The 22019-nt window shown below is 37.5% G+C and overlaps 3 protein-coding genes across 4 annotated transcripts; 2 read left to right on the plus strand and 1 right to left on the minus strand.

The window, feature by feature from the left end:
• Nucleotides 695–7607, plus strand: LOC18782579 (heat shock 70 kDa protein 17). Its single transcript, XM_007216995.2, has 15 exons — nt 695–817; nt 1225–2025; nt 2384–2616; nt 2732–2891; nt 3263–3508; nt 3610–3746; nt 3882–4218; nt 4312–4473; nt 4977–5051; nt 5141–5241; nt 5376–5445; nt 5962–6018; nt 6155–6216; nt 6806–6878; nt 6986–7607. Exons 2-15 carry the CDS (start codon nt 1252–1254, stop codon nt 7187–7189), a joined length of 2691 nt encoding a protein of 896 aa, XP_007217057.1. The 5' UTR covers nt 695–817; nt 1225–1251; the 3' UTR covers nt 7190–7607.
• On the plus strand, nt 7713–10775 carry LOC18783698 (pentatricopeptide repeat-containing protein At4g02750). Its single transcript, XM_020559099.1, has 2 exons — nt 7713–10377; nt 10683–10775. The coding sequence occupies exon 1, from the start codon at nt 8121–8123 to the stop codon at nt 10338–10340; it is 2220 nt and encodes a 739-aa protein (XP_020414688.1). The 5' UTR covers nt 7713–8120; the 3' UTR covers nt 10341–10377; nt 10683–10775.
• Nucleotides 10542–20488, minus strand: LOC18783632 (UDP-arabinose 4-epimerase 1). 2 transcript variants are annotated; one of them, XM_020559100.1, is made up of 11 exons: nt 20419–20488; nt 13357–13439; nt 12965–13092; nt 12757–12870; nt 12481–12588; nt 12283–12374; nt 12055–12196; nt 11717–11811; nt 11442–11571; nt 11193–11337; nt 10542–11098 (listed from the first exon to the last, which is right to left on the minus strand). In XM_020559100.1, exons 3-11 carry the CDS (start codon nt 13088–13090, stop codon nt 10863–10865), a joined length of 1188 nt encoding a protein of 395 aa, XP_020414689.1. In that variant the 5' UTR covers nt 13091–13092; nt 13357–13439; nt 20419–20488; the 3' UTR covers nt 10542–10862. The 2 variants fall into 2 exon arrangements, with proteins under 2 accessions (XP_020414689.1, XP_007217884.1); XM_007217822.2 differs by lacking the exon at nt 20419–20488 and adding an exon at nt 13532–13939.

The following is a 22019-nucleotide window of genomic DNA, read 5'->3' on the forward strand; positions in this document are numbered from 1 at the left end:
CATGTAGTTTTTAGAAAAATTTCAATAAGACACAAAATTCACGTATTATACACATAATTCTCATATATTAATATTATTGAATAAAAATAATATATATTTAAAAAAATCTCAGTTTTTCCTTAATTGTTTTTTAAAAATAGTATAGCCGCCCGGCTGTACTGGCGCAGGAGCTGCGTATCTATAAAGAGTATAGCCGGATATACTAGATTCTTTTTGAATTTTCTTTAAGAAATAGTATAGCCGTGCGGCGAGACACTTTTTCCCAATTTTTTTTAAAAGTAGTATAGCCGGCCAGCTTTACTGTTTTGACACGTGACACCTATGCGTTGGGCTCGTCTTTTTTAATATATAAATAGTATAGCCGTGCGGCTATACGCTTTAAGAAAATTTAATCTGGTAAAGAAATTGCATATTTTAGTATGATTTGTTATTTTGAGTTTTATCATATGGTCAACACATTGAGGAGGTGGTCAATTGGTGAATATTGATGTGAATTTCGAATAAAAAAATATTTTCCTTTAGCCATTGCCAACACCGTGTTATGTAGCAAAGATCAATGAGAACCGTTGGCACAACACCACCGATCGTCTTACTGGCCGCCACCTGTACATTACGCCACGTGTTGTTTTATCATTAGCCACTCATTCTCCTCATTTTCCACATAGGCTTTCCTTCTGTATCTTTCCATATATAAAGTCCTTGCAAACTTCCAGCATCACTGAGAAAGTTCTTCCCTTCACTTTCTTTCTACGATTCTCGTCAACCAAACAAGAACCGTTTCTGCAGTCTTCTGGAGAATGCGATCTGCACATTACTGGTCACTCTCTCTCTTTATCTGGTTATCTCTTCACATTTATTTTTCTCGTTTACTTAGCTCGAGTATTTTTTTTCCCCATTTTCTCCTGTGTTCATCACGACGTGAAATGTTCAAATTTCAATTGCTCTGTTTGGTTTCTGAGAAAATCAAAACATAGTGTAGAGCGAAGTAGGGCTGAACCTTATTTTGTATGTTTCCTTTTTCATCGAAATTGATTTTGAATTGAAATCTGAACGTGCGCAATAGTTGAGCTTAGTAGGCCCCTGTGTTTCATTGTTTTTTTGCCCAAACATCATCAAAACTGAAAATGGAAGTAATTGTTTTGTATTTATTTTCTCAGTCGCAAGTTTAGAAAGAAGGAGTTTTCTTTCGAATTATTTATCAATTTTTATTGTTGTGTTGTTCAGACGAAGTTTGAAGTCCTAGGGTTACTAATGCAATCTAGGATGGCGTCGATCTTATTCAAGCTAGGGTTATTCCTATCCGTGCTTTGCCTTGTATTTTCTCCTTCTCAATCCGCGGTGATGAGCATAGATCTAGGCTCCGAATGGGTGAAAGTTGCGGTTGTGAACCTTAAACGCGGGCAGAGTCCTATCACAGTTGCTATCAACGAGATGTCCAAGAGAAAATCTCCAAACTTGGTTGCATTTCATTCTGGTGACCGCCTACTGGGCGAGGAAGCTGCTGGATTGGTTGCTCGATACCCGGAGAAAGTCTATTCTCAAACAAGGGACTTGATTGGAAAACCCTTCAATTACAGCAAGAGTCTTTTAGATTCATTGTACTTACCATTCGACATTACAGAAGATTCTAGGGCCACTGCCGCTTTCAAAATTGATGATAGAGTGAGTACTTATTCGGTCGAGGAACTAGTGGCCATGATTTTGGGTTATGCTGCAAACTTAGCGGAGTTTCATTCAAAAGTACCTGTAAAGGATGCTGTAATTTCAGTTCCTCCGTACTTTGGGCAAGCAGAGCGAAAGGGGTTACTCCGGGCGGCACAGTTGGCAGGGATTAATGTTCTTTCTTTGATAAATGAGCATTCTGGTGCGGCATTGCAGTATGGGATTGATAAGGATTTCTCAAATGAGTCGAGGCATGTAGTTTTCTATGATATGGGCACCAGCAGTACCTATGCTGCACTCGTTTATTTCTCGGCTTATAATGCCAAGGAGTTTGGGAAGACTCTATCAGTCAACCAATTTCAGGTAAATTTCAATCCAATTCGAATTATTTTGTTAAAGTTCCTCTGTCCATCAATAAAGGAAAAACAAGAAACCTTGACAGTAAAAATAATCCACCAATGTGAAGTTCCTCCTTCCATGTTCCTGTTACCAAAGGAAGGCAAGGCATTACTTCAGTTCTCATTTTGATTTGCAATTATCTCAGCTAATTTTGTTAAAGTTTTATTTTCTGGTATAATTTGTACATATGGTTGGATTAAACTTTAGATAAATGTTTAATCAGTTGTCTCCTCGTTCTCCATATTGTTTTTAGTGCCACTCACCAGTGTCTTAGATTTCGCGTCACTGTAAGCTTCCTACATAACTTGTCACATTTTTCCAGGTCAAGGATGTCAGATGGAACCCAGAACTTGGGGGTCAGAATTTGGAATTACGGTTGGTGGAGTATTTTGCTGATGAGTTCAATAAACAAGTGGGGAATGGGGTTGATGTCAGAAAGTCTCCAAAAGCAATGGCTAAGTTGAAGAAACAGGTCAAACGTACCAAGGAAATTCTAAGTGCAAACACAATGGCTCCTATATCTGTTGAATCCCTTTATGATGATCGAGACTTCAGGTTGATGGAATTTAAAGTGCTTTTTATAATTTTTATAATTTTGTGTTAGGTAGTTGTCCAAGGTAATGTACTGAACATTAGTTACATACTTACATGAGATTTATTTCCTTTTCAGGAGCACGATAACTCGTGAAAAGTTTGAAGAGCTATGTGAAGATCTGTGGGAGAAGTCACTTTTACCTCTTAAAGAAGTTCTTAAGCATTCTGGTTTAAAGTTAGATGAGATATATGCAGTGGAACTGATAGGAGGAGCTACCAGAGTGCCAAAGTTGCAGGTTTGACCTATATTATTCCTTTTGCATCTATGTGAGGCAGAAAATATTCTTGTATAGTATGCTGTATTCCATGACAGAATGAGTAGGAGACAGAGAGTAGTCTCGGATGAACTTGGTTTTAGCTTCAGTCCATTGTTCCATCCCCAAGTAAAACCTAGACTAACCAGTAATGACAAAACCAGTATCGAATGTTAATTGTTGATTATTGTCTCTAGGTAGTGTCCTAGACTAATCAGTAATCACAAATTATTTGCTCAATGGTGCTGTCGTACATCACTTTGATATTAATGTTGTTGTATTGCATCAAATCGTCATATTGAGTTGTTAAAAGAGTGATCAAGAAAAAAAATTCTCTATTTTCTTCATGACAGGCTAAGCTTCAGGAATATCTTGGAAGGAAAGAGTTGGATAGACATCTGGATGCTGATGAAGCTATAGTTCTTGGTGCAGCATTGCATGCTGCTAATTTAAGTGATGGAATCAAACTGAACCGTAAGTTAGGGATGATTGATGGTTCTTCCTATGGGTTTGTGCTTGAGTTAGATGGCCCTGATCTTCTGAAAGAAGATAGCACTAGGCAGTTACTCGTACAACGGATGAAGAAACTCCCCAGCAAGGTAAGTACCATGGCAGGAAATAGCAAAAGTTAGTAAAGGGTTTCATTTTATTAGTATTTCTGCTAATTTCACACCTTATTTTTGGTTTGTTATAAAAATAGATGTTCAGATCCTTTACCCAGAGCAAAGATTTTGAAGTTTCTCTAGCGTATGAAAGTGAAGATACTTTACCCCCTGGTGTCACCTCTCCTTTATTTGCTCAGTACTCTGTGTCCAGTTTGACAGATACAAGTGAAAAGTAAGGATTTGCATTTCCAGATCCTTTCTGGATGATTTATGCTGCAATGTCTTGAAGACGTGCAGCTGTATGTCCATGCAGAGCATGAGACGAACACTGACATCATTTTATATTTGTCTTCTCTATCTTATTTAGGTATGCATCACGGAATTTGTCTTCCCCCATTAAAGCAAGTCTGCATTTCTCTTTGAGTAGAAGTGGTGTTTTGTCACTGGATCGTGCAGATGCTGTTATTGAAGTAACAGAATGGGTAGAAGTTCCTAAGAAGAATCTAACTGTGGAGAATTCCACTAATGTTGCCCCCAACATATCGGCTGAAACTGGTGCGAAGAACTCTTCAGAAGAAAGCAATGACAATACTGAAGATGGTGGAAATAGTAACACTAACAACTCTACTATAGAAGGACAAGGTACCGCGGATCTTGGTATTGAAAGAAAGCTGAAAAAGCGGACCTTTAGGATTCCACTGAAGGTATAAATGAGCTAATTGCCTTAAGATACTTTTGTTCTTCTAACAGCTCATTAGAACTTTGTCTTTTCACTAAAATAGTTTTATCTATTGTAGATTGTTGAGAAAACAGTTGGACCTGCAATGTCTCCTTCAAAAGAATCTCTTGCTGAAGCAAAACGTAAGTTAGAAGAATTAGACAAGAAGGATACAGAGCGGAGGAGAACTGCAGAGTTGAAGAATAACTTGGAAGGATACATATACGCTACTAAAGAAAAGGTGGGAAGGTTCAATCAGCTTTTTTTTCCTTCTTCTCAGCTTAAGAAAACCAATCTTGAATGAACAGTATGTTGCATATTTCCATTTCTTATGAATACGTACGATGTTTCCAAATGTTTCTGGTTTTCCCTTTGTAGTTTAACCTACCAGAATTTCTCTCATTTCTATCAATATATGTTACTAAGTTATAGCTTGATTGGATATGTAAGAGGACTTCACCAATGTTCTTAATTGGACACTATGCCCTTGCAATTGTGTTTTTTATTAATTTTTTCATCTATGTTGTTAAAGTATTTTTTTTCTCATGGAAATGATTGCCTTCAACTATTTGTTGATATATCTGCGACAAGCATCTAATTTTTATTTCCTTCTTGTGTTTTTTGGTTTGATAGGCAAAAGTATTTTGTTATTGCTAGTTTGTTCCTATATAAATAGTAAAATAGTTTTAGGTTATAACAATATGTTCTTGTTTCAATCTTTTAATGAAAACTTTCTTTTACCAGCTTGAAACATCCGAGGAATTTGAAAAGATTTCAACTAGCGAGGAACGCCAATCCTTTATTGGAAAGCTCGACGAGGTACATATTTCTTTCTTGCAAACCAAAATTTGTCTCGATCAAATATATCTGACTTAAGTTTTTAATTAAATGTGCTATATTTTTCTTAGGTACAAGAATGGCTCTACATGGATGGTGAAGATGCTACCGCTTCTGAGTTTCAGGAACGCCTAGATTTGCTAAAAACTACTGGTGATCCAATATTCTTCAGGTATATTCCTATTTGGTTTGTTTAGTTTTTAACTGAACTGGGTAATATATAATTCTAGGTGTATGAATTTTTAAAGGTTAAAGCTTTTGCCAAGTCAATACAATGTATCTGATCTGATGAATTCTTGGATGCAGATTCAAAGAGCTTACTGCACGGCCAGAAGCAGTGGAATACGCTCGTAAGTACCTTGTTGAGCTGCAACAGGTAAATTCAGACACTTATTATGTATACCTATTACCTATACCTGTATATGTACCTTGTGGGAAAAGAAGAATCATATGAATTAGATAGTATATCACATGGTAGAAATTCCATTTTATGTATACCTATTACCTATACCTGTATATGTACCTTGTGGGAAAAGAAGAATCATATGAATTAGATAGTATATCACATGGTAGAAATTCCATTTGGTAATTTCATTACTAAACAAATAAATAGAACAACTAATACAGCAGACAAAATGTATATATATATTTTAAATTTCTTTTGTTTGCAAGGGCTGATGAAGAAATGTACACCCCTTTTGGCGTGCATATAAGTTTTTCTTTCCCTGTCAGCATTGTCTTGAAAAACGACCTAAATTTTATGTGTGAAAGATGCAATTGCCATTAGGTCCATCACCCATTCAAGATTCATAAAGCTGTTGGTACAATATAGTTCACACCATTACACTATCTATGAGACATAAATTGGTCTTTTCCCTCCTCATCCTTGCAGATTGTACGTGGCTGGGAGTTGAACAAACCCTGGATTCCGAAAGATCGAATAAATGAGGTGCTTCAATCAGAACTAATTTAACACAAACTCTTCCTGATTTTATAAATAGTAATAGTTGTAATAAACTTTATTTGGTGCTCTTTGATGATCTCTGATGCTTAAGGTGCGGGATATTCATGTGTGTGTTTTCCAGGTTTTAAGTGATGCTGACAAGTTGAAGACTTGGTTGGACGAGAAGGAGGCTGAGCAGAAAAAGTAAGCTATCGTCATTGCTGTGTTTATTTCTTTTAATTCTATTGAGGTATTGTTGATGTCAACTATGCATGCACATATAATCTTACATGTAGATAAGAATGATGTTCACATGTATGGTTGTAGTGTAGTAAAGGGAAAATGATCCACGATGATGGGGGTTAAAATAAAAGGTATCTGGCTTTGATTTTTTTATGTTTTATGACTTGCTTTCCGAATGTATTTTGTACTGTTCTTCTTTTTCTCAACTACCAAAGTCTGTCTTTGTTCTGAATCTTCTGATGCACATTTATGCTGGATATCTGCTGCTAAGACAAAGGATGCTTTAATCTAAGTGCGCATAATTGGTTTAAAATGATTGCTTTGTGTTACTTTTGAGATCTTCCCGTTAAAAAAACCTGAAGTTAGCAGTAAAAGTGCATAATTTCACCCTGTTCGCTGTAGTAGTATTGCCTTAATTTCACCCTGTCGTTGATTTGCTAGTAATTGATTTTGGTTACTGACTGATTTCCAGCCTGTTCTCCTTCCTTAAATAACTTAAAGTGTGCCAGTGCTTCCCATTTGGTTGACCTATTTTTGTTCTTTCTTGAAGGACTCCTGGATATAGCAAACCAGCATTCACATCTAGTGAAGTTTATCAGAAGACATTTGATCTGGAAGACAAGGTATTGTTGCAATTCTTTCTTGAATCAGAAAATAAATGGAAAAGTAATTCACAAGCTACTTCTCAATGATTGTAACCTTTTGTCTATACGATTGTGCTTCTGTCTAGGTTGCCAACATTAACAGAATCCCCAAGCCAAAGCCTAAAATTGAGAAACCCACAAGCAATGAAACAGACAGCAGCGGAGAAAAAGCTCAAGATTCCAGCACAAGTTCTGACAATTCCTCACAAGATGACAAGAAAGCTAGGGACTCAGATGATTCAGCAAAGGAAAAGGTTGATTCGGAACCTGAGGGCCACGATGAGCTATGATCTAACTAAACTGAAATGCGATTAGCATTAGTTATCTGCCTTCCCAAGCATTTTGGATTGGCATCGATACAGAAGAAGGTTGAAATGAGCCTGCAATTTTCAGAGAGTAGAAAAGAGTAGAGTTGAGGTCAATTTTCAGTTGGGTGCTTATCACCCTCGATGTGGCGGATAGCTGTGTTTGGCGGTCCGAAGAATAGTTGCACAAGGACTTCTCTCTTGTTATTTATACTGCTATCACCATATACCCACATTACATAGGGGCATTGATGGGTTTACCACTTTGCCTCCTTAAATATAAAGTTTTGATCATTGTTTATTATGTTCCTCAGACGATATGATAGGGATGTTGTTGGCTGTTGAGGAAGACTCTCCATCATCTTCTTTATGAAAAAAATGTAGCTCTCAAGATTACAATTGATCTGTTCGTGGTTTTTCCTGAAAAGGAAACGTTTTGTGAACACCTTGCATCATCAGCCAAAGGGAAACGTTTCGAATTGGCATTCTACTACTCGTTAACATTACAAAAAGATAACCCGAAAAGTTTAAAAAATGCAAGACAACAAAGAATCAGCTGCCTAAACTATAAAAAACCACTCTTTTTCTCTCGAGAACTCCTCCAACCAAACCATTGTGGTCAATTGTCTACTGTGGAGGTGTTTTGGGGTCCCTTCTATGCAGAAGCCCTTCCTACCATTGTGGTCGAGTGAGATTGTATCTGTTTGGGTTGAAAAGTGAGCTTCATTTTGATAAATGGCTGTGATAAATCTCAAAATCCGCCACCTTTTTTCATATTCATGCAATGGAAAATGAAAAATTGAAAATTCTAGCCGTGGTCATGGATATGTTGGAAAAAAGGTTTCATTCGGATTGAACTGATACACTAGCAAAGGAAATGTCTTGACCACTTCGCAGTCATCAGTAGCAAAGACCAATGAAGCTCAGATCAATAGGTGAAAGGGGGAGCCAAGTCTTTAATCAAAATCTGAAGATTACCCGGTTGGGGAAGTCAGGGCGGATCGATGAAGCAATTAAAATTTTCTCACAAATGGCTCAGAGGAACACTGTAACATACAATTCTATGATCTCTGCTTGTGCTAAGAATGGTAGAGTTAGCAATGCACGCCATCTGTTTGATCAAATGCCTCATAGAAACTTGGTTTCTTGGAACTCTATGATTGCGGGGTACCTGCACAATGACAGGGTTGAGGAAGCTTATAGGCTTTTTGTTGACATGCCAGAAAGAGACCTTTACTCATGGACTTTAATGATAACTTGCTATACTCGTAACGGTGAGCTTGAGAAAGCCAAAGAGCTATTCAATTTGCTTCCTGATAAGCGAGATGCAGTTTGTTGGAATGCTATGATCGCAGGGTATGCCAAGAAGGGGAAGTTTGATGATGCTAAGAGATTTTTTGATGAAATGCCCGCCAAAAATTTAGTTTCATGGAATTCAATTCTAGCAGGGTATACCAAGAATGGGAAAATGCGTCTGGGAGTGAAGTTTTTTGATGAGATGCCTGAGAGGAATGTGGTTTCATGGAATTTGATGTTGGATGGATTTGTTGAGGTTGGTGATTTGGATTCTGCTTGGCTGTTCTTTAAGCAGATTCCCGACCCGAATGTTGTTTCATGGGTCACAATGTTATGTGGGTTTGCACAAATTGGGAAGATTGCAAGGGCAGAGGATCTCTTTAAGCAGATGCCAAGTAGAAATGTGGTGTCTTGGAATGCAATGCTTGCAGCGTATGTTCGAGACCACCAAATTGACAAGGCTATCAAAATATTCAGGGATATGCCTGAGATGGACTCTGTGTCATGGACTACAATGATCAATGGGTATGTCCGTGTTGGCAAGCTTGATGAAGCAAGGCAATTGCTTAACCGGATGCCATACAGGAACATTGCAGCACAAACTGCAATGATGTCTGGATATGTACAAAATGGAAGGATGGATGAAGCAAGTCAAATCTTCAACCAGATTGCCATCTATGACGTTGTTTGTTGGAACACAATGATTGCGGGCTATGCTCAGTGTGGAAAAATGGTTGAAGCTCAATCTATTTTCAGAAAAATGATTAACAAGGACATCGTTTCTTGGAATACTATGATTACTGGTTATGCTCAAGTAGGGCAGATGGATAAAGCACTTAAGATCTTTGAGGAAATGGGCGAGAGGAGCATAGTTTCTTGGAATTCTCTGATTACTGGTTTTGTGCAAAACGGGCTATATCTGGATGCACTAAAGAGTATTGTGATGATGGGACAGGAAGGAAAGAGGCCTGATGAATCAACTTTTGCATGTGGTCTAAGTGCATGTGCCAATCTTGCAGCTTTACAAGTTGGAAAGCAACTTCACCATTTGGTTGTGAAGGGTGGTTATGTAAATGACTTGTTTGTCTGCAATGCCCTGATTACCATGTATGCTAAATGTGGAAGGGTCACAAATGCTGAGCTTGTGTTTGAAGATATCAATCATGGTGATATTGTTTCTTGGAACTCTTTGATATCTGGGTATGCTCTAAATGGAAATGGTGGGGAGGCAGTAGAGCTCTTCAAACAGATGCTAATAGAAGGGGTGAATCCAGATCAGGTCACCTTTGTTGGGGTGTTATCTGCATGCAGTCACAGTGGGCTGGTTGAGTGGGGTTTAGAAATTTTTACGAGCATGACAGAAGTTTACCTTATTGAACCTCTGGCCGAACACTATGCTTGCATGGTTGACTTGCTTGGTCGTGCAGGGAGGCTAGAGGAAGCCTTTGAAATGGTGAGTAATATGAAGATCAAGGCAACTGCCAGAATATGGGGTGCATTGATTGGAGCTTCCAGGATACACCGGAATCTTAAATTTGGCAAATATGCTTCCAAGAAGCTTTTAGAAGTTGAACCTGATAAAGCTTCAAATTATGTGCTCTTGTCAAACATGCATGCTGAGGCAGGCAGATGGGATAAGGTTGAAAAAGTCAGGGTGTTAATGAAAGAAAGTAGCATGGAGAAGCAACCAGGCTGCAGTTGGATTGAAGTCAGAAATCAAGTACACGCTTTTCTCTTTGATGATCCAGTGCAGCCTAGAACAGCAGAGCTTTGCAGTGTATTGAAGAGTCTAACCACCGAGATGAGAAACACAAGTTACTTCTTGACACCTTATGATTGACGAGCCCTTTAGTACCTATCTACTGGCACCATAAATGGTACCGCTTTTTTGCTCTAGTTAAACGATTTGCATTTTAGCATTTTATAGATTAGTAAATGTACAAGCATTCATTTACTAATTCTTCTCCAATTGCATACGAATGACTTATGTTACTTTCGAAGAGAGAACTATATATTGCCAAGGAAAATATTAGGAAAGAAATTAGATCGTTTCAAGGAAATATTAGCATTCAACATTCAAAACTGAGTATTTTATACAGTGAAGTATCAATGTTTCCTCTGTTTAAATCAGCTAACTGACCCTCTCTTTTTCTTTTTTCTTTTTTTCTGGGCTTGAATACAGTACAGGAATAAAACCGCACGCAGACTATGAACCAAAAGGGCAGGACTTTCTCTCAGTGAACACCCAGAGATTTTCCTAAATGCCCGTTGGAATTTTACTACCTGTTCCAAGTAAAAAGAAATGCATGTTCAACTCAACGGAGCAACATCAGACTTCCACAACAGTATCTCTGGCAGCTTCTCAACCCATAGCATTGGAAAGACCATAGCCGTTCAGATGGGATTTTTGCCATCTCCATGCAATCTGTAAGCTCTCTTGAAGTGTATAGCGGGCTGTCCAATTTAACTCCTGCCTTACCTTGGAAGGGTCACTATAAACTTTAGCATAATCCCCTGGCCTTCGGCTGAGGTATTCAACCTTTATGTCCACCCCTGTCGCCTTCTTACACGCCTCGACAAACTCCTTCACTGAACTACCTGCGATAAAAATGATCCAAAAGATCAGGAGAAGCGAGGCCAGGAAAGGAAGGATAAGGAAAAGAGAAAAACAAAATTTGAGGGATTTGCTAACCTTTTCCAGTGCCAACATTGTAGATCCCAACCTTTCCAGGCTGTGCATGGGCAAGAGCTTTTACATGAGCATCAACCAGGTCAGTGACATCAATGTAGTCCCTCACACAAGTGCCATCAGCTGTCTCATAGTCTGCTCCTCTGACCTAGAATCAATAACATAAATAAAGGAATTCAATTTCTCACATTGATTTTGGTCTAAACAAGTCTAGCTGAAAAAGAGAAGGGGGAGCAGAGGGAAAAAAAGTACCTTCAGTCCAGGAATAATCCCTCGAGCTGCATCAAAACAAGCACCAGATATTCGGCCCTGCTCACGTAGCTCAGGTCGAGGAGCCTCTCCTAGTTTTCCCTCAGGGTCTGATCCTATCACATTAAAGTATCTGAATACATAACCGTATGTATATTAGCTTCAGTTATATCCAGAGATCCAAAATATACAACCTGGGAAATTGTTTATGCTTCATGTTGTGTTAAACTAAAAATTTGAAAACAAAGTAAATGGTTTTTGACTGTGTCAGCACCTACCGTAAGATCATGACCCCCATGTCTGAGTTTTTGGAGAAATCCAGTATGATATCTTCTGCCATCTTCTTGGCTTTTCCATATGGATTGATTGGGACCTGAGTTGGTACATTTATAAATTCTAAGTGTTTGGACCTTGACAGAGAACTATTCTGTGTTTGAACATTTATAAATTCTAAGGGTTTAAGTGTTTGGTGTATAGAAAACTATTTTGTGTTGTATATTGCTTGATGTATTAACACAATATTTACACTTTGCAGATGACATATTATTAAGATAATGAATTAATTGTGATTTTGAGGTTGGATAAAACAGACAAAAACTCTGTTATGAGTTCTCACCTGCGTAGTTTCTTCGGTGATCGGCATCTTCTCAGGTTCTCCATATGTGGCACAAGTACTAGAATAGATCAATGTCTTCACATTGTGTGCTGCCATTGCCTCCAAAACCAACAGGGTGTTTGATGTGATGTTGTGATAATATCTGCAGAACGCAGATTATATGTGATTAAAAGGTAGAGTGAGAAGAGTAAACATGTTGATTAACTGGAAATTAAAGATTGAATGTACCTAAGAGGCTCAAGTGTGCTTTCACCAACATAGGCAACAGCTGCAAAATGCATGACAGCATCAAATGCATTCTCTGAAAAGATTTTGTTGACCTAAGACAAGAATCAAGGAATGTGCAACGCACATTGTTTATTGAAATAGATCAGAGAAGAAAATAAGACTTAGTGATACTACTTTTAATTATCATAATTAGGATACAGCTTTGGCATCTCCCAGGTCTGCGTAAATAAACTGAAGTCTCCCGGGTTCTGGAAATAACTTCTGAAGAACCCTAACGGCGCCGATATTTCCTCGGGAGAGATTGTCCTGTACAAAGAGGCAAAAGGGTTTTATTCAATGAAACACATTAAACAGTTACATTCAATTTCAATAATGCATGTAAAAAAGGAAAATTGATGAAAATAGAAAAAGCTTTGAAATTGCGTGAATGAGAGATAATAGAAAAAGCTTTGAAATTGCGTGAATGAGAGATACCACAATGGTTACACGATATGAATCCTTCAAAAGCCTAAGTGCAGCATGAGAACCTATGTAGCCAGCACCTCCTGTAACCAAGACATGCGTCACGCCGACTTCACGGTAAGAAAACTGCACGTACAAGAGAAAAAAACCAAGTTTAATGTAAAGAAATAATGTGTTAAAAAAAAACAACAAAAGTAAAGATTATACATCAGAAACAGACCATGTTGGGGCTGCTAGAATTAAGCGACGAGTGCTTGAACATGACAAAGCAGAGGGTAATGAGGACAGCAGCTGCAAAAAATTTGCCAGAAAAACTGCTCCTTCGTTTTGCAACTGCAATATCCATGGCTGCAAACCACAGAACTCAATGAAAATCAAAATCAAACCACAGAATTCAATGAAAATCGAAATTGGTAAGTGCTTATATATCAGGAGTTGAAGGACAAAAATTTGTCCATTGTGATCAGTCCAAAGATGATGTCCCCTATGCTCTTTGTCCAATCCAATGGCTATTTTAACTCTGCCGACTTCAATCAATCTTCCTCACAATCATGCCCAATATGGAGGGAAAAGAAGATAGAGAATGGTAAATTGAATTTAGAAATCACCCACCTGCAAATTATGAAGATGTTTTTGGCCTTGACTTTGGCTGAGCTCTTTTTCTCTATGATATAAGCTAACTGTAGTTACATGAACTGCAAGACTATGCTGGTTAACCATATGTCATCAAATTGTATAAAATCCACACAAACAGAGAGAGAGAGAGAGAGAGAGAGAGAGAGATTACAGTTCAAAATATAGGTTTCCCAATTCTATACGAACTAGACCAAATTCAACTATTTGCAAGTAGGACAATTCAGCATGATATAGGAGATTTCCAATTCTAACCCAACAAAAGGACTCACAACGAAAGGTCAAAGCTAGAAAGTCCAAAACCCAATAGGAAAACACAAAGGAGGCTTGAAAAGAATCAATAACTTGTTGTAAACTAAAGAGAATTTGCAGAGGAGAGAATTGAGAGGCAGAGAGTTTTTCTCTCTCAAGTATTATTGATCTGTATTTCTCATTCATATCCGATCGATTCAATTTCTATCTAAGGGAAGTCCAAATATATAGACATTAGGGGAGGGGCATTTTGGGGACTCCAGACTCTACTTTTACAACACTCCCCCTTGGAGACCACAAATGATACAGAATATGTCTTGTTAAAAACCTTGCCAGTAAAAAAAAAACCCAGTGGGACAAAAACTGGTCGAAGGGAAAAAGAGTACATAACTATGTGTAACATAAAATTCTAAGTATATTGGCGCGCGTGCGACACTGCCTCGTTAAAACCTTGCCAGGAAAAACCCAGTGGGATAAAAACCCGGACGAAGGAAAAAGAGTACGGTGTTGGAAGATCTTTATTGATAACACGCTCCCCCTGATGCTTGGTAAAATATCTTTAAGTCATGTTGTTGATCACCTTTCTGAATATCGTAGTTGACACTGCTTCTGTGAGTCAATTTTGAGCGACACTGCCTCGTTAAAACCTTACCAGGAAAAACCCAGTGGGATAAAAACCTGGATGAAGGAAAAAGAGTACAGTGTATGAATATCTCCCCCTGAAAACTTCATGACTAGATGTTTCCAGTAAGCGACCATAGAGATTTTCATAGTATACCCTAAACCCTTGAGCGACACTGCCTCGTTAAAACCTTACCAGGAAAAACCCAATGGGATAAAAACCTGGATGAAGGAAAAAGAGTACAGTGTATGGAGGTTTTTATTAAAACCACGCTCTTTTTTGTGAATATCTACCCCTGAAAAATTTATGACTAGCTTTTCCAGTATGCGACCATAGAAATTTCCAGAGTCTGCATATCTAATAACACTTGGGCTATTTGTAAGTTCACTAAAAAAATATGCCCGTATATGGTGTTATGCTGAGATTGCATCAAATATGCCTCACATCATCCCAAAATGATGGTGATGGAGTTGAGCTCTATCTGAAAATACGATGTACGGTCCATTATACTCCTGGAAAATCTTTAAAGTGTCCAACGGATAATCCTCATAAAAATGCTTCAATACTTTCTTAGTATAAGCAAGAATCTCGTTGGCATAATGCTCGATCTTTAAGTCGAGACAAATATTTCGTGACTTCTGCAGAAGCTTTAATGTGTTGCAAACACATTATAATCAATGTACTCACTGAGGCAATTTATGTACATTAATATTGAGTACAGATTTCGTGCGTCAGGCACATGTCCACAGACTTGCTTCATGCAATTTCAATCCTTTCAAGGATTTTGTTTAAAGGGATTAAACTCTATGACACATTATATAGCTTTAACCCAGCTATTTATACATCTTTAGGGAATCACTTCAGGTGATATGCTCTGTGCATTTAATAACCCTTAAAGATAACATGTTGGTCTCCGTAAATGTGCAATAAAGGGGCACAATTGAATCTATAAATATGGAGAAAACCCAACATCCCTTGTTTATGTCAAAAACATTGTGTCATACAAAGTAGGTATATTCCCTTTTTATTCCGAACACCCAAGTATAACTTTTAATATTAACATCTTTTAGGGTTCGTACTGTGGGTTTGTTCTTTCACGTTCATTCTCATCTATAATGGAATTGCCTCATTCCATTTTGGCCAATGATATTGTCGACATTTAATAATTGAACGTGGTTCCAATCAACACAGCCCATTGATGATTTGAGTAGCTACTCCAAAACCAAAAATTGTCATTCATCAATTCATGATCCCACCATTCTCATGTGCATGCGCATGCATGAATTATAAGCATTTATTTGCCTTTGGGTACCCAAGCCACTTCATGGGGCTTTTATTATGTGAGAATGTGGATTATAACCTCCATTGGAGCGTTATTTAATAGTAGGGCGTGGATAATCTCTACTTAGGGAGTTGGAACATTGAGAACCCATATATCTGTCATGCTGCAGGCATGCCACAGATTAATACATACATGTCAATTAATTTCTGGGACTTTAACCCATATTATGGGACTTTAACCCATATAATTTGCTACGCATTAGGCGTGCATAATATCAATATTGACATGTCAAAGGATTGTCCATTTGGGACTTCAATCCACATCATTTGCTACGCAACAGGCGTGCATCATATTGATCACTGCTATACCCATGTTATGTTCTTATGGGACTTTTAATCTGTGCAGTGTATTATCAATGTATCCAACTTGCAATCTGTAAAATTTGCATTAATAATTCATGGATACATACAAGTCATTCTTTTGGAACGGACTTATCTCCCCATTTGGTTACCTTTCAAGATAAAATATCAAATAGGTATATAAGCATAAAATAACACAAGTATTGCTTACATCCTTAGGTGGGAGAAACTTTTCTCAAGTATCATTCAAGCTCATATCAGCCCAGTAAATATAATGTAGCGCTTGATGATCTAGTTATATCCTGCAAGAGCAAAAATCACAACTCTTTTGCCTCTGTCAAAACAAATAACCCTCATAGTTAGGATTACTTCATGGATTCATTCTTCAGATGTTCATTCTAAAGAAATAAAATCTCTTATGAACAGAGAGTTATAAAAAGAGAAAAAATGCAAAAATAATGTGATATTGATTGCAAGAGAAGGTAAGCAATCAGGGAAGGAAGCTGGTGGGAGCAGACAATAAGCTCTCATATCTCCTAGTCTAGAAGGACCTCAGGAGATTAGAGCATAAAGCCGCCTTTACAATTCCCTGATCTTGCAGAAACATGATCAGGGATAGTCTTGCTTCCTGAATGGATGATCAGAGATAGTCTTGCTTCTCAGGCATATTAAGTGCTTACTGATAAGAAAAACAAGTAGATATCGCATCACTAGGTATGGAGTAAACTGGATGTCTTCTGCAAAGAAAATTTCGTTAGTAACACATTTATACACAAATACAATGAATAGGTAGAACCGGTGAATTTCAAATTAACCATAGGAAAATTGCGAGATTCTCGGGATGCTATTGAAAAAGTGCGAGATTCTCGGGATGCTTTTGAAAAAGTAGCTCCGTGAAATCCGTAAAGCAAGATCGGCTTTGAAAATAATGCTTGAAAACGCCGAAAGTGCCGACATGCATTATTAGAGGCCACGTGAAGTTTTGGACTCTAGGAAAGAAAAAGATAATATGGGGATTCGAGAAGATATTGGGGTCCTGAAAAACAGTAGCCATATTTCCTCCTATAGATATGGCCTTTGTAAAACTTGATTGGAGCAACTGCGTTTCAACTCAAATTTCTTCATTTTCTGAAACTTTAGTTTTCCTAAGACTTTCTTCAAAACCTTCTCAAAAATGGCTTCCTCTTCTTCCTGCCCAAATTATTTCAATTTAAATGATGCTCCAACAGCAAACAGTGACACCAAAGTTTGGCGTCCATCCTTTGTATCCCAAAATCGTCATCTCACAGTTAATGATTCTGTGATGATGAATGATGCTACTGCTGTCATAGTAGCTAGGAATTTCATTACTCCAATGGATGAAATGCTGTTAACAGGGAGGTCTGAGGAAGAGGCTATGGATGACTCAATGGCTTTTAGCATTCAGAGTGCTGTTTCTGTTTCTAACATGGCTGATCGTTTGCGTGTTAGAGCAAACGAGGTTGAGAAGCTGACAACTGAAAATTCGTCTCTCCAAAGAATGCTTCATGAGTCTCAACAGGAGGTTGAGAAACTTAAAGGAGAGAATAATTCCTTGTTGAAACTGGTGAGTTCGTACTCAGTTGATACACTGAGAAGGCTAGACATGCTGCAGGTCTCCAATGAAAGAATTTTGGGAGACCACGAGAAGCTCATGGCTAAGCTTAAGAGGCGCCGTCCTCTTCCTTCAGAGGCTTCCAGAACATAATGTAATTTTATAGATTTTACAGGGCCTGCACGTTCATTGCAGGTGGAAAAAATCTATCTGTTGTATGTTTCTGTAATAATAATTGCGCACATTCTTAAACTTGCACCTGTGGTTTTTACGTCTTTTCAAAATGACGGTTTGGAACCTTGTGCCTTATAGGTTCAAATAACCACATTGTCTCTCCCAAATTGCATGGTAGCCCGGAACTTTTGGCCTGGGCACAAACTCAGAATTTATTTGCCCTTTTCAAATGGACATGAAATGTGAATTGAGTAAAAGCCATGATAATATCGCAATATAGTAGTGAAGAGCATTAACTACTATATACCCACAACTTCAAGTTTAGGATCTCTCATATATTTGGATCCATGGGCTTCCGGCCCAGATATAACAAAATATGTGGGGAGCCTCAATTCATTATTTGAGGTTTATATTAATATTATCCATTTCGCGGTGTATTCTTAACAACCGGAATTCACAAAATATATTTCTTCCTTGAGGTGTCGATTATAACAAAATCGAACTTTATTAAATTCATCATCTTCTTATGCCAAAGAAATATGTGGCATACCACAATTTGCAATAATACCTCAAGGGTTGTCCATTTAATTGTTGGAACTTCAGGTTCTCAACACTGTTAAATTTTGAACTTCAGGCCAAAGCCACATATTCTCATGGTATGGACATTTTTTACAATTTTCTGTACATATTTCGGGACTTCAAGCCCTTACATAATTGTCCATATTTTGAGGAACTTCTGGCATCTCTTTTAATTGTTCATCCATAAGTTTAAGGAACTGCAGGTTCCCTTTTGTATATAGTGACGGTTTACCCAAAATGGTTCATATTTATGCATACGTCACTATTCATGTGAATAGTACTATTCATCAAATCATGAATACGTATCTATTCATCTGCCAGTACAGTTATCATCAATGTGTACGGCACTATGAACCAATACGGTACTGTTACATCATTATCCTTATTTACATGTCAGGAATCAAGGACCCTTAAGCCCGATCACATGTTTACAAATATTGTACCGGAGAGACTGCCAGCTCTCATTTTAATATCATCATCAAGGATCTTCAAGTCCTGATGTAATTGTATGATGAGGATCAAGGAACTTCTGGTCCTGATCTGCATACTGTAAAAACTCATCATACAGCACATTTAATCCATTTAATTAAATTACTGGTATGGACGTTAAACCCGCACCATACATTTAAATAACAGCACATTTAATCCATATAATAAATTGCTGGTAATTAAATTACTGGTATGGACGTTAAACCCGCACCATACATTAAATAAAATTAAATGTGCGGTAAATTAAATTTCATAAAGTAAAGCGTTAGTATTAGTAACGGTCTCCCACTGATAATATGTTTAGTATTACCAAGGGTCCATTTTTGTTAATGGTTAGTAACAGAATGGCAGATAAATAAAAATAAAGGCGTGGACGATAAACCCGCACCACCCTTTAAATAAATACTGTCACATGGTCCAAGTTTCCAATTCAATCGCATTTGTCACTGTCACATGGTCCAAGTTTCCAATTCAAACGCATTTGTCACTGTCCCCAGTCAATTGCTTTCTTATCATTTTAATATATTAAACCAAAATAGCTTTCCACTCAGCTGTTTAATTTGTTATGTATCCCACTTTTTCTTAATTGCAAGTTTACTTTTAATTGTCCCTAGGTAAGTAAGGTCGAGAGACATGATTAAAGTTTTGCACCTCAACATAACTTGTGAAGATAAAATAGAATAAAGAAAAGCAGAGGACTTATCTCTTCCAGCTCATCCAACCAGATTTTGACAGCTTGATCCGTCACTTGGCGTTGCTCTGCATCCTCAAGCTGAATAACTCGGAGAGTCCGAGTGAATTTATCAACATCTTCCTTATCGTTCAAAACAAGTTTCACCCTCTCCTTTTTTTTTTTTTTTTTTCATTCCTTATGTAAACTTCTTGATATTCACCATCCATGTTCAACCGGTCCAGCTCCTCGAACGCCAGCTCCGGATGCTCGTGGATCTTCCGCCGGATCGTCTTCAGCCACTCCACGTTCTCCGGCAGCTTCATGTGGCCTGGTGGGAGTTCAGAACCATGGTACAGCAGCTTCTGCGCCTCCACTGCCCTGCGACATAGCTGATTGCTCAGAACCATGTTGGGCAGCAGCCATACTTTGGCTTCTTCGGAAGCTTCAGATCAGCAACTCTAGGAGCAGCTCTCTGATCTTTGGTGGCTTTGCAAGGAAAATCAAGAATTGGGTTTTTGTTGGAGGAGCTCTCTGTGAAAGAAACAGAGGAAGAAGCAGGGGAGCTGAGGCTGGATATCTAGGTTTCATCAGAGAATTCAGCTTGTATAATTGAGAGCGAATTCGTGCTGATAACGTGTTGTAAACTAAAGAGAATTTGCAGAGGAGAGAATTGAGAGGCAGAGAGTTTTTCTCTCTCAAGTATTATTGATCTGTATTTCTCATTCATATCCGATCGATTCAATTTCTATCTAAGGGAAGTCCAAATATATAGACATTAGGGGAGGGGCATTTTGGGGACTCCAGACTCTACTTTTACAACATAACTTCTATTTTCTTCTATTATCTCGATTATAATCATAATAGAAGAAAAAGGAGTTACAAACAAAGAATGAACGTTACAAAAACCATGGAAAACAAATAGATTTATAACTAAAAAAGAACCAAAAACATGGGATCACACAGGGTTTCAATGAATTCAAGGAACCCAAATGACAGAAACTAATAATTATGCAAAGAATTAAAACTCATGAAAAGTACCTGAGCAGGCACAAACGTTAAACTCCTCAGCCTCAGAGACACAGAAACTGGAACGAGGAGAATATAAAACGTTTCTGGTCTCTCTCTCTCTCTACATTGCAATGAATTAGGTGAAATGTATATATAGGGTCAGTGTGAGAATAAAGAAGTGTCACCAAAGATCATATAAAGATGGAGGAGTGAAAATGAAAGAATCGCTACCAACCCATGAATGAATATTTGTATTTGAGAGAGAGAGAGAGAGAGTTTGGACGTGGTCTTGTGTGTTGTGTGTGTGGGATTAAAGTGAAGGAGAAATGTGGGCGTCAAGGGACAACACGTTACATGTGCATGCGGTGAAGGTCAGAGGCTCTCTGCTTCCTCTCCTATGCCCCTCCGCATGTGAATTGACCGGCGCATCAGGAAGCTTAATCCTGCAATCAATCAAAACTTTAAGATCAATAATCTAGCTAAAGTCCACCATTTCTATATTATTAAGCTACATATACATACATACATACATACATATATATATATATGCATGCATACCTTATCGTGGGTTTGATCATATTTGGTTTAATTGAATTAAGTTGTGAATGTGGTAGTCAACGGGTTTAGTCCAGTGGAAAAGGGCTTTAACTTGCAAATTAGATCTCTTATAATTTATATTATGGCTTGTATTAAAAAATAATATATGTTTATTTCAAAATGATGTGTGCGGTTAAGCATGGGTTTTTTTTTTCTTCTCTCCTCTTTGATTTTTCATTTTTTATGTTGTATTGGACTAATTCTCTTAACAACTGTAATATTCTCCCAATTATTGATATTATAATCTGTACACTGAGGAAGCTTATACATGTATTGAATTGTAGTTATTGTATATTTGTTTGTTTACTTATAGAACTCCTAGAGAAAAAAGAAAAGGACTGGACAACTGCTTCTCTCTTATCCTAATTAGCTATAAAACTTGGTCTAATTGTGTGTTCTCACCTTAGTCTCCTGGGAGATCTCCACCAGTACTTAAAAGCACTTCCAGATTTGTATTCATTTCGGTTCACTGATGATTCATTGGCCTGGGTTTATAGGTCACAAAACTATAAGAGGTAATTAACCCTCTATATATACGTACTACCTTACTAGAAGAAATTCTATACGATATCGATATTGTTGAAAATGTATTGGTATATGTTGGTATGTTATGTGGGCGACAATCATATCAATGTCTGTAATTTAATAAAGAACTAACCTTCGTTTCATAATCGAACTAATCGTACTAGTACCAAGTACTAACTATATGCATCACTTGAGAGCTAGAAAGAACAAACAAAAAAACTAGTATCAATGTCATTCAACTACAAAGGAGGGGAGTAAAAGAATAATGTTACATAAATGACTAAATATGTTAATTTACGTTGATTTACTTATTAAATCAATTATTATGATCAACTGTTAATTGATTTTTTTTATAAAAAATATCACGTGACTACGCATTCTCTCATTGTAATAATCTTTCACATTTTCTCTATTTTATTTCACCATTATTTATCTTTTACTTTTTATATATAAATAGATATATAGATTAGAGTTTTCTTTGCTACCTAATTTCTAGGAAATTAATATTG

This window comes from Prunus persica, chromosome G3 (genome assembly GCF_000346465.2).
Source record: "Prunus persica cultivar Lovell chromosome G3, Prunus_persica_NCBIv2, whole genome shotgun sequence".
NCBI lineage: Eukaryota > Viridiplantae > Streptophyta > Magnoliopsida > Rosales > Rosaceae > Prunus > Prunus persica.